A 17,674-nucleotide genomic window follows, 5' to 3' on the forward strand; every position below is an offset into this window, starting at 1 on the left:
TTTAAACAGGATCAAATTTAGCAAAAAGAAACCAGCGCGATTGCAGTGATGTAAAAATGTTGCTCCTTCATGATTATCTAAAAATCTCCCAATAGCAAACAGTTTTTGCTTCCCACCAAAATAGTATTTATTTTGAAAAAAAATAATTGTCTAAATTTTAATGCTGTACATATATTAAGTGTTTTTAAAAGTAAAGAGGAAGATGCGACTATTCGACCACGGATGTAGGCATGTTGCAGCCAGCCGGATTGAAGGCGCGTCAAACTGCGAAGATCACGCAGCCGCGTTCCCTTCCCTGGCTGTATCAACGCTGAAATCGCCGCAAACCTAAGAATACGCGTCATTATTTTCACTTCTTGCCCTGGTTCACTATATTTAAATTGAAATATGTATTTCAACTATAAGGATTCAAAAAGTTTAATCGTATTTGATTCGTTTTTTGATTGAAGAAAATTGAAAAACGAGAGTAACGCGTCGAAACTTTCTATGATTATTTTTATTAAATCATTTCAGAAAATTTCCGGAAAACCTTCCGAAAACTACAGGAAGCTTCGTAAAAAACGTCAATTAAAAATAAAACATCAGTAGATGTGTGCAACGTCATACATCTGCGTGAGAATATGCGCACTCTGACTCCCGCTTCAAAACGATACTACGCACGAGGTGAACATTTCGAAAGAGAAGTCGTTCCATCCAACCCTTGCGCGATAGGGTGCTACGCAATATTCAACATCAGTGGCGTGGCGTGAATTGCGAATATATCGATTTTTATGCCATTTAAACCTATGGAAAAGGATCGATAAACAGGTGCTCGCAGCGAACACCTTAATATTCGATTCTTTACCATGGTTTAAATGGCAAATCAATCGATATATCGCAAAGCCACGCCACGCCACTGTTCAACATGGCTGACGCTTCCAAGAGCAAATCGTCAGCTTCCGGTCAAAGTATCAAAAGCGTTATGCGAAGTTTAAAAATTTCCTCCACCCTCAATTTTTACTGAGAAATTTTTCAACGAAGCTGTCCAAAAATTTCACTGAATATTTCTCTGGGCTGCCGATAAAATTCAGTGAAATTTTCAAACAGATTCAACAAATAATTTTCTCTGAAAAAAATGAAATGGCAGGCGGAAATTTTAAAACGTCGCATGGCGCTTGTGATATACATTGGCCGTATGGTGATAAATGTTGAACGAGGAAAAGTGGACGTATTTCTATCAAACTGAACTGTGTGCATTATGACTTGGGCCCTGTTATGCACAAATTCTAAGGGTCTCGGGCTCAGTCTTATGCATACAGTTCCGTATGGCAGTCATACGTCCATTTTTTGTTAATGAAGGGAAGAAGAACACAAAGTAACCTCATGCGGTTGATCACGCAGCCGCGTTCCCTTCCCTGGCTGTCCGCAACGCTGAAATCGCCGCAAAACCTAAGAATACGCGTCATTATTTTCACTTCTTTCCCTGTTTTAACTATATTTAATTTGAATTATGTATTTCAACTATAACGATTCGAAAAATATAATCGTATTGATTCGTGTTTTAATTGAAGAAAATGGAAAAACGATCGTAACGCGTCGAAACTTTCAGTGATTTTTATTTTAAATCATTTCAGAAAATTTCCGGAAACTTCTAAAAACTACAGGAAGCTTTGTAAAACACATCGATTAAAAAAAAACATCAGTGGATGTGTGCAACGTTACAATCGGAGATAAATACGCTTCCTTTCGCGTGCAGCCGTTGCTGTTTCAATTCATTCACGGCAGGCGCAATGATACGACTATTCGACCACGGATGTAGGCATGTTGCAGCCAGCCGGATTGAAGGCGCGTCAAACTGCGAAGATCACGCAGCCGCGTTCCCTTCCCTGGCTGTCGCAACGCTGAAATCGCCGCAAACCTAAGAATACGCGTCATTATTTTCACTTTTTGCCCTGTTTACTATATTTAAATTGAAATATGTATTCAACTATAACGATTCAAAAATTTAATCGTATTTGATTCGTTTTTTGATTGAAGAAAATGGAAAACGAGAGTAACGCGTCGAAACTTTCTATGATTTTTATTTTAAATCATTTCAGAAAATTTCCGGAAAACCTTCAGAAACTACAGGAAGCTTCGTAAAACACATCGATTAAAAATAAAACATCAGTAGATGTGTGCAACGTTACAATCGGAGATAAATACGCTTTTATTCGCGCGCAGCCGTCGGTATTTCGGTTCATCCACGGCAGGCGCAATGATACGACTATTCGACCACGGATGTAGGCATGTTGCAGCCAGCCGGATTGAAGGCGCGTCAAACTGCGAAGATCACGCAGCCGCGTTCCCTTCCCTGGCTGTCGCAACGCTGAAATCGCCGCAAACCTAAGAATACGCGTCATTATTTTCACTTTTTGCCCTGTTTTACTACATTTAAATTGAAATAGTATTTCAACTATAACGATTCAAAAATTTAATCGTATTTGATTCGTTTTTTGATTGAAGAAAATGGAAAAACGAGAGTAACGCGTCGAAACTTTCTATGATTTTTATTTTTAAATCATTTCAGAAAATTTCCGGAAAACCTTCAGAAACTACAGGAAGCTTCGTAAAACACATCGATTAAAAATAAAACATCAGTAGATGTGTGCAACGTTACAATCGGAGATAAATACGCTTTATTCGCGCGCAGCCGTCGGTATTTCGGTTCATCCACGGCAGGCGCAATGATACGACTATTCGACCACGGATGTAGGCATGTTGCAGCCAGCCGGATTGAAGGCGCGTCAAACTGCGAAGATCACGCAGCCGCGTTCCCTTCCCTGGCTGTCGCAACGCTGAAATCGCCGCAAACCTAAGAATACGCGTCATTATTTTCACTTTTTGCCCTGTTTTACTATATTTCAATTGAAATATGTATTTCAACTATAACGATTCAAAAATTTAATCGTATTTGATTCGTTTTTGATTGAAGAAAATGGAAAAACGAGAGTAACGCGTCAAAACTTTCTATGATTTTTAGTTTTAAATCATTTCAGAAAATTTCCGGAAAACCTTCAGAAATTACAGGAAGCTTTGTAAAACACATCGATTAAAAATAAAACACCAGTAGATGTGTGCAACGTTACAACCGGAGACAAATACGCTTTATTCGCGCGCAGCCGTCGGTATTTCGGTTCATCCACGGCAGGCGCAATGATACGACTATTCGACCACGGATGTAGGCATGTTGCAGCCAGCCGGATTGAAGGCGCGTCAAACTGCGAAGATCACGCAGCCGCGTTCCTTCCCTGCTGTCGCAACGCTGAAATCGCCGCAAACCTAAGAATACGCGTCTTATTTTCACTTTTTGCCTGTTTTACTAATTTCAATTGAAATATGTATTTCAACTATAACGATTCAAAATCAATCGTATTTGATTCGTTTTTGATTGAAGAAAATGGAAAACGAGAGTAACGCGTCGAAACTTTCTATGATTTTTATTTTAAATCATTTCAGAAAATTTCGGAAAACCTTCAGAAACTACAGAAGCTTCGTGAAACACATCGATTAAAAATAAAACATCAGTGATGTGTGCAACGTTACAATCGGAGATAAATACGCTTTTATACGCGCGCAGCCGTCGTATTTCGGTTCATTCACGGCAGGCGCAATGATACGACTATTCGACCACGGATGTAGGCATGTTGCAGCCAGCGGATTGAAGGCGCGTTATGCGATACGCAGTGCGTTCCCTCTGGTCTCGCAACGCTGAAATCGCGAAAGGTGAAAGTTTCACAGAAAAGTGTTTACGCTTCAGAAAGTAGTTGTTGGACCTCTATTCACCACTAAAGCGCCTGTATGTCAACAAAAATGTGAAAATTTCACAGAAAAGTGTTTACGCTTCAGAAAGTAGGTAGCTATTGAACCTCTGTTTGTCACTACATATCATGTGTAAAAGCACCTTTCTTTACTCCCAGCTCTCTCTTCTTCCGTTCATTAAATACATTTTTCGCAGATATTCTCGATCGTAATTTTTTTTTTCTCTTCTTATTTTGCTATGTGTCAGAGGGGCGCGTTTTCGGCGCGCCAAGGGTGCGTATCTGCCAATGGCAGATAAGCCTTATGGCCAGTCCGAGCCTGATTAAAACGATAGAAGGGGGGGAGGGTCTGGCCAGTCTTATGTAATTATGTAGGGGGGGGGGGGGGGATCCAGGCTAGCCTTAAGAGTGCCTTACGGGGGAGAAGGGGTCTAAAAGTCGGAAAAAGTGCCTAACGTAATTTGTGGACGGCCCCAAAGAAAACAGAAACATTTTTACGCAATGCGCAAAGCCAAAAAAGGCGGAGATTACAATTTTGATTTTTTGGTAATGGTGCTTTTCACCGTAATGTGAAGTTGGTGGATTTCACTCTAACGGAACCGAAAATGTCAAGCATTTTGACGTATCTGCTAGCATTAAGCCAGAAACGCCCTTGGAAAGGCGTGCGCGACGCACCGTACAGGCAAAGTGGGAGTCGCGCAACGTACGAACGCCCCCAACCCTCCCCCTCCCCACATTTCATGCCACCATGTGCCTAGCTGCGGCAAGCTAATCAAAAAAAAAATTAAGTTTTTCGTTGAAGAGAGCCCCCCCCCCCCCCCCCCCCGATACCGAGTTGTATGCTGCCGTGCTAAGGAAGAACGCCGTATGAGCCATCAGGCGATGCCAAATTTCCTTCAAAACACAACGAAGTTTCGGGAGAATTTGTGAATATTTCTCCTTCGGCATTTCAGAATAATAGTTCGAAATTTGATGTAAAAAATCTGAAAATTTTAAGGTAGCAAATGCATAACTTTCCGCAAAAATAAACATTTTATCAAGGGCAATTTGGCAACTCTCGGATGTTCATACGGCGTTTTTCCATAGCACGGCAGTATGATAATCGAACGGACGGACGGGCTGGAGCCAGGATAGCATTTCAGGCTACGTCCGCCATCTTGGACTTTGAAAATTTGCCTTAAAACGAGCGGTATCCAAAATCTAAACTCAGATTCGGATTCCTCGTTAAAAATCGATGTAATTTCATGTATCATACGTTACCATAGCGTGATTGAGGCATACTGACTCAAACATATATGAGTCCAACTTGGCAACACGGGTGATAACTGAGTAGGTCAGCTGATGAGTAAGAAGAATATTTACCTTCTCGGAAATTCTGCGGGACAAATCCTCAACGCCGGCGCCTAGGCAGATTCCGAGAAGCTGTCGGCGTAGATAAGAGGAGTGAATTCCTTCATGATAAATTCTTCTTCCTCCTCGGATGACCTACTCGCCCATATTGGACTGATATGTTAGAATCCTTTATTTCATGCTCTGCTAACGTAGAATACATGAAATTGCATTGCTTTTTCACTAGGAATCTGAATATGAGCTTAAATCTAGGATATCTTGCGTTTTAATTTATTTAAAATTGTAGGAGAAATGACAGGGGGGATCTTAAACATTTCTCAAGCAGTGGTATATTTTTGTTTGTTGTTTTTTTTCTTCTATTAGGACGACCATGAGAATGAAAAATGCTGGGTCCTGTTTCCATTGTTTAAACATTTTGCTCATGAAATAGGTATGATGAAATTAATTAATAAATGAACAATAAAACCACCAAGTATTATTTTCTTGACCCTACCGCACAAATTGAGCTTGGTGCAAACTTGAAAAAGGAAAAGGAAAGTCATTTTTCAACATTACCTAAGCTCCTCCCTACCCTCACTTTTCCCTCGAAAGGTACCTCTCCTTTTCTGGGTAGGTACCTTAAATTATTACAAACTGTACGAGTAAAGTACACAATTTTCATCTCCCTTCCTCTAAAGATAATTAAGTAACTTTTTCAGGAACCTTACGGCCACCAGGTACGAATGAATTGATAGGTAAGGCTTGAAACAAACCTTGAATGCCATGAAAGCTTCCTGCGATCTTCTGCGATTATCCTTTGATCGGTTGTTACAGCGGATGCTAAACGAAACACCATGGGTTTTTTCCCCGGAAGATTCACGATTTTAAATTCACATTATGTAGATACAGGAATAAACACCATTATTCACGCACGCGTATAAAAGAACGACGATAAGGGAGAAGGAAACTGGTAGGTAAGAAAGTGATGAAAAACATAACTTATTATTACCGTTTAATAAAGAATGCCGAGCGCTGACATTTCGATGAACATTAAGAACTATCACTGTAATATCGTAAAATTTCCTTCAAGACGCAAAATTGTGGCGAGAAAATGTAAAAAACACGGAAAATTTGCGAACAATGCAGCTAATCTCCATGTAAACACGCGCGCGTTTGTTTTGTTGATTCACGGGTTCACGCGCCCTCACCGGTGCAAAGTCGGCGCTCCACATTCAACTATAAATTGTTCTCAGTAGGAAGTTGTGCCTACCCTGTCTATTGAAGGCTAATCTGATCGCAATGTAATTATTATAATTTAACCAATTATTTTCCAAATCACGTAAGCGCCGATCTCTATTTTATAGTAGAAGGGTTGTTTTTTCTTCGTCACCTCTGTTATAATCAATCATGTCTGATTTCAAAAGAATGGAAGCATGGAATCCGATTTTCCGGTCTAAAAAGCTTCCGCACGAGTCCGCTGGTTCGCGCGACCGGCGAATCATACTGCTATGCTAAGGAAGAACGCTGTATGAGCCTTCAGACGTTGCCAAATTTCTTTCGATAAAAACCGAATTCGTGCTGAGAAAAATTATTTACATTTTTTCCCAAAATTTTCAGACAATTTTGTACGCAATTTAATCTAATATGTCTGAAAGCTTCAAGGGAAAATGTGCATAAGGTTCGTGAAAAATAAATGTTTTATCGAGGGAACTTTGGCAACTCTTGAATGTTCATACGGCTTTCTTCCTCATCACGGCAGAGTATGAATGTCATTAAATAATTAAAAATGGTAAAAATACCTAGGTATTCCACGGTGCAAGAAGCTCTGCGGCGAGTCTCATTGACTCAATGTGCTTCAAACTACATACGTCTAGAAACTTATATCGAAAGAAATGTCTCGTCCAAAATCGAGAAAAATTGATTTCAATTTGTACCTAATTCCTGATTTATCAGAGATTTTTGCCATAAAGCTATTTGACTTCTCCATTATTTTTCTTTTTAAGTACCTATACCTACTTAGTTATAATAATTTTTGTGTGATTTCTCTTACATGTTCTTTTCACCAGGAATTTTAAGCATAGAGAATTAGAGAATCTAGAAAATTGATTGCATTTTGCAAGAAGGAACCATCAAGAGCATTCCAATGTCGCTAAGATTGTGCAACTTCCTTTACCTTCCAAACATAAATTAATCATCTAAACAAGTTTCATCTTCACTCATGACAAACTATGATTTTAAAACTAAAATTACCTTTATGAATTAAATTTGATGCAAAGAATGTACCTAAGTTGCACTATCCTGGCAACATTGGAATGCTCTTGGATCTTTTTGGCAAAATGCAATCCAACAAAAGAAAAAAGAAAAAAAAATGCGATAATTTGGCAGACAAAAAAATGTCAAGGTTCCACAACAAGATTCCCTGATTCTTCAGGGTTGGGAAAACTTCCTCATTTTTCAAGAACTTGTTTCCTCAATGACATGTTATTAGAGGATGAAATAATGATAAACATGCGACTGATTAAGTCTTGCATTGGTCTTGCTCAATTCCGCCTGATCATGTAATTTTTAAGTAATTTTAAGTTGAATCAGAGTATCAATTATAGCAACCCTGAAAAGAGGCAATGAAGGCCAGGAGAAGAGGCAGGTAAGTAATTTTGATGTTTGAAATAATAATTCAAAATGAGTCTATGACACGTTTCAACTGGGAAGCAGCTTGCCTTACTTTCAAATGCACTGCACGATACACCCTGGGGACGAATGTTGGCTGCGCTGTTTTGGTATTTTTTACTTGCATTTTAATAGTTTATTAGAGAACTGCCGCAAGAATTTTTCTGAAATTTTTTTTACCCTTGAGAAAAGAAACTCTAAAATTTTCAGACTAATTCATGCGGCGGTTCTCCCATGAAAAAATAAAATATTTTGAGAAATACTGAAACAGCCCAGACAAGATACATTCTTTTGTGCTGGAGACAATGAATACTGAGCGATTAGGTCAGGGTGATCTTGAAAACAAGCCTGTGTTTTCAAGAAAAAAGTTTCGATTAAAAAAAAGCTAATCAGCAGCCCTGAACATAATCCCACTAGGACAATCTACAAAACTATCTGAGAAAGTATAAAAAGCACTCGTCACAGTTTACACTAAGAAATTGAATATAAAAAAATTAAAGTCAGAAAAAAACAATAAAAAATGTTTATTAAAATTAAGACAATTGTTACAAAAAAGAAAAATCTTGATCTCAACTTGACTTTAAAAAAATCAAGTTTCTAATCTAAGACTTTCAGTTTTTCCACAAATTAGGCACATGACCAAAAATTGGTTGCAGGCCTAGCGCAAATGTACAATATTCGTGTTGCTAATCCTTACTGATCGGCAAGCAAACATCATTGTCACTGTAAGTTCTGAGATATCTAAAGCTGCAAGAAAGTACACAAAATGTCACCATAGACTCGATTTTGATGGTTGGATACACGACAGTTATCAAGTGAAGAAAATGAAACAGGGCAACAAACCACACGTTTACACAAACCGTTAAAGAAACAGCTCAGTTAATGTTAGTTTGCTTCCGGTTCGATTAATCTCAGATACTCAAACAGCAAAGCAATTGATCAGAAACAAAAACTTATCTCTTTGAGAGAAGTTATTCCATGTGACTCAGTGATGCTAGGATACAATGTATACTACATATTTTACAGGAAATACCACGATTAAGTTAATTTGATTGAAAATTTTGTACGGAGTTACAAATAGTTTATCTCATCCAAAATTGATAGTGAGTCAGTGATGAGAGATGGCTCTAACAAAAAGCAAGAAAGGAACTTGATAAACAGGATATTTGATGCAAGAAGCTAGAAGCTATAAGTACCCTGAGATTTGTATCTTTAGAAAAGGGCAGTAAATTCCTACTTGAACTAAATTGACCCATTATTTTTCATACAAGAAACATAAAAGACTCAATAGGAATGAGATAAAAAGATAATTAGAAAGGCCTGATTCTTCAAAAATTGGGAAAGTGCTAGGTTCCGGGTGTATGAGAAGATTAACTTGAATTTGAGATTGAACTTTGTGCTGTTTTTAAAACTGATCTCGCATCTACTTTCTCTTATCAAAAGTCTGAACGATGATAAGTCTTTCCTCATGTTTCATAACTGTATTGAAAATATCAGTACATTTAGATGGAACCTATCTTCTCATACTACACCTGATCACAACTACTTTATAAGTACGTAATTTAACTTGCTGATTGAAGTTAATGATAAAAACGATGATCATTCAGAGAAAAATACTACCTGAGTTCCTATGAGACCAAAAGTCAAACTTGATGCCCCATCCTTTAATACATACCTGATCATTTAAATTCAGATCCATGAGAAAAGTATAATACGTGAAAGAGACAAGTTTTTGTGCCCGTCGGCAAACTCGATATTACAAAAAAATGAAAATCAAATAGAAAATAAAAAATGAGAAAAAAAAGAAATATTTAGAAAATATGAAAATAATCAATTAGAAAATATGTTAAAACTGACGATCTGAAATTTTAAGTTCATCTCCCAAAGCAGGTTTTATTGTTTTCAGTTTTTCGGATTAATAGAAGTTCTACGAACAGTGATAGTGCACGCTGACAGCAAGGATTACAAAGTTACAAAGAAATTACTCTTTTTCTCTCAAATTTTCTAGCTTGTGTTAACTTTTTCCCCTGTTGCAATGACACCCACAATGGTGTGAAGATGAGATGACTAAAAATCAATCAGCTGGTATGGTTGACAAAATTTTATTGACAACTGTGAACTTTGATTTAGGTCTTAATGCAAAACTTTTTTCACTAGATTTATCGTCATGTTTGAGATTTTTCCCTTTAATAAACAGCAAATGACAGAAGTTACGAACATAATCACCAAGTACGCTTCCTTCGAATATGTACTATTTTAGGGGGGAAAACAAACAGCGTTTCATAGCCATCAAACATTCACTTATATCAGCTAAAACAATTTACTGAAAAAATGCAACTTAGATACAATTTTCAGGGTTCTAAAAATTGAATGATTGATACAAAACGTCAAAAGAAATTTTTACCTATACTTCACCGGTTTTGTCTTTATGGTCTTTAGTGCTAGGCAAAATTCAAAATTTATGTAAAAATCATGCAAGATTTAGGTACATATGAGGATGTTAAAAACACAAGGACCACAATGCAAAGAGGAATAGGACCATTTACACTAGAGAAATTTACGTTTTTAACAGATCAAAGGCTTTAGTGAAACGTATCATTTTGGGCTGGACATTAGTGTAGATTAGCTGGCATTTTGTTTCTTAAAATTCCGATAACTCTGGGCATTAGAGCTGAGCTTTTGATCTAGTATTCATTGACAATGAAACTGTAGTTACACATATTTTGTTTGTATCTGTTCAAAATCTCTGCTTCCATTTTATTTTAACAGAGGAAAACATGCTAACACTAATGCTAAAAATTTTCACAGAATGTTTTTCATATAGACAATAGAAATCAGAGAACTTTTCAAGTGATGATGTTGAATATATTTCCATAAAAAAAATAAAGCCTGACAGGAAGTCTGAGATATTGTAAACCAATACGCGTTCCTACAGTTTCACCAGTGATATTGAACTTTTTCAATTGAATTTTAGTACAGTTAGGTACAACAAAAACCCTAAAAGAATAATGATAATCAAGACCTAAAGTAAAGTGCAATGAATTCTAATTTCAGGTGATCATGAGGCAACAGATCAACAGCAGGCAAATTACAGTGAAAAAAGTTAGCAGTGTCAAAACCGGAGTTAGACTACATTTGAAATAGTGAACTACCATCTCCAGCTCATTTTGGAAACAATGTACGGCTAATTATTCCCCTATACAGATACATGCTTTTGTAGGCGAGTCGGAAATTATAGTTCTCTATCGCAAAATGCAGTCAAGTTCATTGTGAGTAGGTGGGAGCCGCGTTGCAAGTAGAAAAATTAGAGGATGCTGCCGGTAAAAATCGACAAAATCAAAAATGCAACAAAATAAAAAGTAAGTTCTCAACTAATAGAAGTGCTAAAACTAACATTTCCTTGTAATATTAAACAACACCAGGAATGTTCACCCGATGATAAACCCACAGCCTATCCTAATTTGATTCTTTGTATGATTCATCATACCGCTCAATGCAAACGTGAAAGGTAAAGGGGAAAGTCGTTTCTCTAAAACAGCTCCGACATTCCAATTGGTGTCCAAAGTTCCTGAAAGAAAAAAGAGAGAAGGAATATTGAAACGAACATCGTTGGAAGGCAATGTAGAACAGAAACTTTGTTGCATCAGACACATATCAGATTCATCATCCGGTCATCACTCCACAACAATTAACATTATTTTCCACACCCTCATGTTCTTCAAAGACTTTAGTATTGTTTGAGTATTTCATTCTTAATTTAAATTCCGATTATATTGTTTCTATTCTAAATATGTACTGTGCTTAAGTCTGACTTCAAATATAAATGTTGGTATAAGTCCCCTGAGCACCACTTAATATGATACAAAATTAAATACCACAATATGTTTCCTTACTAAAATTTTACGTACAATACGATGGGCACATTAAAAATTCTCAAATTCAACTCATAAATTGAAAAGTAATGGTTTAAAAAGAGTGATTTTCCTTTGTGCGAATTTTTTCTGAAAAAGATAGATAGTACATCTCCAAGATCTTTCACCACCTCCAAACACATCAATGCTGATCGAATGGCCCAACTTGGCAGTGAACATGTCAAATTATCTCTATCTACAAAATGAGGCCGGTATTTTGAAACCGCAACGGTCCCATTTTTTACACTACTATGATTTCAGGAATTTTCTGATGACTAAAACCGACTTTAATGGAATACTTAGAAGAGTATCCGGAGAAACAATAAGAAAAATTCTTCTTGTTACTGATAAAAAAAAACTCACTAAAAGCTTGCACTATACCACTTAAAGAAAGCAAAAACACAGACAAATTTTACCTGCATTGCGAAGGACATACCCTACCTCCAGCAAGATTGTTTTTCTGAAAACGGCTTCTGATAAGAATGACTTCATCACTGATAAGCAAGAAATTTCATTTCTAATTTAAATAAATAAATGACAAATAAAATTTGTCACCACTGTCTTTGTAAGAAATTCGAGTAAAATGATATGCATTACCTTTGAAGCTAAGATCAGCTTTAGGAATATCGACTTGATAGCCGAATGAAGCAGTGGAGTCCATCATTCTAAAATTTGTGTCTAATTCCACGCCCAATTGCAACTGATCACTAGCACGCTGATAGTAACAAAGATGGACACCGCTTTGGCCAATAGTTCCACTTGCTACATAATCACTACCTGTTAAAAAAAAATTAATGTTAGAAATTCCTGAGAGATTATTTTATCAAACACAAAAGGCTCTATAATCGGGGGGTCCCGGGTTTGATTCCCGGCCAGGTGATCCGAGCTGGATATTTCAAGTGTAAAGAAAATGAAGAAAAAAAAACAATGCAAAATTTTGAGTTCTTAATTTGCGATACTTATTAATTATGATGATGATATTAATCAAATTTCATCAAAACCAAAGATTCTGCTAAGCTGAGGCCACGCATTAAATAGCAATCAAAATTTGATAGTGCAGTTTCTTTAAACTTACAAGGAACAACTGCACTTCTGCACAGAAACTATAAATGCTACACCGGCAAATTTTCTTTTATATCTAACAATCACCAGGGTTTTCATGATTTCTTCCTTTTCCATTCGCTAAATTTACTTACCTGCTATTGCTTTTCCCCGACTTTTTCTAACCTTTTAACAAGACTTTCGCTTTGCATTATTTCTTTGCTGACTTCTTGCAAAACTTAGAATGAGATTTTCACTTAGAGTGATTCAAATTTTGAAAAAAGGCTCTCAGAAGTTGTTCTAAGTTTCTCACATGGCGCCGACTGAGGTTGCCAAGCAAATGTGCTACTTTCACAATTCTCTGTCTTTCCCAGATTACCGTTTTCTTCCCAGGTTATTCAAATGGTCAGAAAGCTACAATTGGACGTATTTCTGTCAAACGGAACTAAGCGCCAAATTGAGTTCCTTTTGAGGATTTTAGAATCCCAGATAGCGCGTTCTGTCAAATGGGTCAAGCGCCATGGAAACGCATTGAGAGTATAGGATGGAACGAGCATCTCATTCCACAACACCTGCTAATCCAAGCCTCCCTCTCTCTTCCTCTCCCTATGGCGCTTAGTTCCATTTGATAGAAATACGTCCAATTGATGTAAGTTGACACAAACATACATTTCTGAAGAAACAGCCCAATCTTGCAATTCTACGATCGCAGCAAATTTGAGACAAATCTTGGGTCTTGAGGCAATTTAGAAAGATGATAACCTCTTTTGACTTTTCTTTGCTCAAAATTACACACTTTGTCATAGAATTGGGTATTTCACTGTAAAGTCAAACTTTTAGCCACAAGGCAAATTTGAAATATGAGCGTGAGGTAAAAACATTGTATCAAGGAAGACTTTACTTGAGGTGATTCGTCAACCTCAAGTGACGTGGTCAAACTGGCATGCGATATATTGCATTGATTGGGTCAAAAATCTCAGCAGATTTTGATTTTTAGCAAAAAAAAAAAAAAGCTCCTGCGCACAAACCAAAAAGTCATTCTAAACCCAAAAGTCGGCGAAATTCAGAGAAATAAAAGCAGAATAGTGTGTGAAGAAAGACCTCGCATTGGATACAGAAATTGGTAGCTGAATCGAATGCGCGGTCTTCTTCCGAACACTGTTCTGCTTTCATTTCTCTGAGTTTTGCAAATTTTTGGGTTTAGAATGATTCTTTAGGCTTATGCGCAAGGGCTACAGTCCTTTTTTTTCTGAAAATTCAAAATCTGCGAGATTTTTGACCTAATCAATGCGATATATCACATGCCAGTTCGACCACGTCACTTGAGCTTGACGAATCACCTTAAGGAACTTTTTACACCTATTTTAGTTTATAAAAAAAGTTATAGCAAACCTGTGTACTTAGCTGCCCCAGACACAAGGGCAATATGTCCACCAGGGATCTGCGGACTGCATTGATAGGCAAGTTCAGCACCAAGAGCAACATTACTGGTCACAGATTGTAAATAGTGGGCAACTAAAACGGCTGAACCGTTGATTATGTCAGGATTCCCGATCGTCAAAGAGGCAGTGTAGTCATCTCCACGATAGTCTCCTGTTAGTTGGGCTATCCCCATCTTACTATCTTGAATCTGAAATTTTAAGATTGACACTTGTGTTAACATGGCAGGGAATAGGTAAAAAATATGTGAATGTAAAGCAGCTTTTCAGTTAAAGGGTGCTTTAGTGAGTCATTTGACGTGAGAGTTTTTGTAAGCACTGTTAATATGTTTAAGCCTTGGAGGACGCCCAACAGTCTTTTCTTAGACTAAATTAATTCAGATTTGATGGGATGTCTCTCTTCAATTATGCAACTTGTGCATGTAAATTTTACTCTAAGCCATACTAAATGCTCCGAAAATTAATAGGTACATGCAAGTCAATCCTGCCAATGGTTTTAAATTTGTTAGGACCTCAAAAAAAAAAAAAAAAAAAAAAAAAAAAACCCTCACTCTTTAGAGTTAAAAAATAGTTATACAAGAATTTTTTTCAGTGTCCTTGAAAAGAAAAGTACCTAAAAGAAACTTGAGTACAGGGTTTCCGTAATTTTCTTTTCAATGACTTTTTTTGACTTTTTCTTGATTCCAAAATGTTTCAAATTCCCTGATGTGTCTTGGATTTTCTGATACTTAAATTCCTTTCTTTGAGAACCTTTTTTCTTGGCTATCTCTGGTCAAATTATTCTTCATTAGAGGTGTTGTCAGCTAAGTTGACGGTTGTTTACTTTCAGTTTGCAGGCGTTTTTGCGTCACTACTATCCACATGAAAACATCTGGCTCTCTCAGAAGCAAGAACACAAGCTTAGATAAGTTTTTGAATACTTTCAAACCTTGTAACACTATAATTTTTAGCCACATAGAAATTACAACCACAAAAAAATGCAAAAAAGTCGCAAATCATAGCTGATAGGTAGTTTTTTTCAATCATGAGACTGATGTTTTCCATGTGGATAGTAGCAAACGCCTCTTCGTTCAGAGGCCCAAATTCGTCGTCGGCGCTTGCAAACCGAAAGTAAACAACCGCCAACTTAGCTGACGACACCTCTAATACAGCACAAATGTTAAAAACACGCATTAACTTATTAATTTCAGCACACAAGCTTGTTTCTTTTTCTAGATCATTGAATTGTTCTTCCACACGCTGTCAGTTCTGAAAGTATTTGCTACCTTGATCTTCGACATATAAAGTCTACACCAAATAAGTTCACACACTTTTAGAGTGTAGCAGAAGATCTGACATTTTCATTATTTAATTTACTCTCAACACTAAACTGAAGATATTGATCTTCTGTCTTACTCTAGAAGTGCTTAAACTTACTAGGCTTGGTCTCTATTCCACATTAACAGAAATAACCATTAAAAAAAGCTGATAATCACCTGAGTACTAAATTTAAGCCTGAGTCTTTCACCGACAAGATGTAAAATATTAGCATTTAGATTTCCACTGGGATCAATATCACCGAGCAAAACTGGAAATGCTTCAGAAGGAGATACTTGTTTTGAGCCGACATAGGTTGCACCGAATCGGTAACCAGATGGAGTTATAGCACTCATGTTGATAGTGTGAGACACCTGAAAGTGATTACTCAGTCCTTTGTTCACTATGAATTTAGCTCCTTCAAATGGCACGGGGAAGACATCTGGAAACATAACGAACAAATTAAAACCCGCTTATAAAAACTAACAGGTCAGCAAAGATCATATTAGACCATCTGCAAGATATGTACTTAGGCGAGGTGGGAGAGGTATGAAGTAAAAAGTAATGGTCAGGCGATAAAAGATGCATTCGTGATAGACAACGGAGATTATTTCGGTAAATTACCCACATAGTTACCCACTGTGAAACTGAGGCCTAAGTACTGTCGCGTGACTTTGTTTACATCCTCAATGCTCAATCCATTCACCAGCCGCAAGAGGTGCTGAGCTATTGCGATGAGCATTGCACCGCCATGACACTTCACCGGGTAAAAAGCGTTTGACGGCAGAGGTTCAAGAACGATCATCAAATTCGCAATGCCCTCAACGGGTAATTTCCATTGTCTATCATGAACGTAAGCAATACTCAAAAATGGAAGTCATGTTTCAATTCCAAATTGATGATACTACATGATACCTCTGAATCAATAGGGTCAGTTGTGTTGCTGCCCCACGTCTAGACACCTCAAGACAAACTAAAGGTAAGTAAGGGGTCATGAGAGATGACAGACCTCTGATCGACGAGGATCATTTTCTTAGCATCAAGAGTTTTATTACAATAATAACAATACAACCACTAAATGACCATCATCCATCCATTAGTTGCGTCTCTCACGCATCAAGTCATTTCGACATCCAAACCAATGGGGATCAGACAAAGAAGATAATCCTTTCGAGAGATGTGACAGATCTCTGGTCAACTAGGATTGTTCTCAAGGAATCAAAATTTTCATCATGATAGTATGGTACAAACACTAAGAGATTGCATCCATCCAAAAGCTGCATCACTCGTGCGTCAATTCAGTTCGACATCCAAACCGATTGGGTTCGGGTGGAAAGGATAATCCTTGCATTAATCTGCGGCTTGATGGAAATCATTTCGACAGGAAATTCGATATTCCCACGGAATCATCAGAAATGGTTAAAGGTGGAGATGATCTAAGGATTACATAAAATTATCAGTAGCCAGGCAGCGCAATGTTAACAGTTGATAGGGCATTTGTTGGTTAGATTAGGTTTGACACATGATAAGATTGGAAGAACTAGTTCTTACCTTTGCATTTTTTGTGGAGATCTTCCAGCGTGCCTGGATTGTCTAATTTTGTGAATCTATTGGGAACCTGAGATGCTTTTATGTCTTCGGCGAATGAAGGCATGGGCGGAAAACCATGTGGAGGTTCCGGCGGTGGAGGTTGACTAGAGGCATGTACATTTCCCATTTTCGCTTGGTTACCGCACTGGAGGATTGAAAATATGTAAAGGGGAAACTAATAAAGCTATAATAAACACCGACGAACGAATGAATCAAACATAACTGACAGATTTAATAAAATAACGAACCGAAAACTCTGCAATCAGTACAATCTAATCTGCAACTTGCAAGAATTTTTGGAAACACAGAACACACGTCTCAACGGTTCCGAACAGTTTTTAGCATCATTCAACTTTGATGGGAAATTTGGGCGGGCTTTTCAAATCGGCGCTATATTTTGCAGTTCGCGTCGTGAACTCATAGCAACGATTAGTAAAAAACTTCGAAAAAACTAGTCAGTTGTGCGAAGACACATCTTTAAAAAATCTAATGCAATGTTAGTTTTAGGAGCATTTATTGGGGGGATTTTTTGAGTAAAATTTATGAGAGGAATGTTAGAAACTCTTATAATATCAAATGAGGGGCTTGGAGTACATGGTACATAAATGGACTGTATTTTGCA

The 17,674-nt window shown here is 37.4% G+C and overlaps 2 protein-coding genes across 2 annotated transcripts in view; both read right to left on the minus strand.

Annotated features, from left to right (window-relative positions):
- Positions 1-7,049, minus strand: part of dac (dachshund family transcription factor) — a 439,607-nt gene extending 432,558 nt beyond the window's left edge. Inside the window, exon 1 of the mRNA XM_019047294.2 lies at positions 5,882-7,049. Within this exon, the coding sequence (XP_018902839.2) occupies positions 5,882-5,964 (83 nt within the window). The 5' untranslated portion in view covers positions 5,965-7,049. The remainder of the gene's footprint in view (positions 1-5,881) is intronic.
- A 1,233-nt stretch (positions 7,050-8,282) lies between these two features.
- Positions 8,283-17,361, minus strand: Tom40 (Translocase of outer membrane 40). Its single transcript, XM_019047290.2, has 5 exons — positions 17,014-17,361; positions 15,642-15,904; positions 14,120-14,357; positions 12,284-12,463; positions 8,283-11,343 (listed from the first exon to the last, which is right to left on the minus strand). Exons 1-5 carry the CDS (start codon positions 17,177-17,179, stop codon positions 11,204-11,206), a joined length of 987 nt encoding a protein of 328 aa, XP_018902835.1. The 5' UTR covers positions 17,180-17,361; the 3' UTR covers positions 8,283-11,203.
- Positions 17,362-17,674: the final 313 nt, after the last annotated feature.

This window comes from Bemisia tabaci, chromosome 9 (genome assembly GCF_918797505.1).
Source record: "Bemisia tabaci chromosome 9, PGI_BMITA_v3".
Taxonomy (NCBI): Eukaryota; Metazoa; Arthropoda; class Insecta; order Hemiptera; family Aleyrodidae; genus Bemisia; species Bemisia tabaci.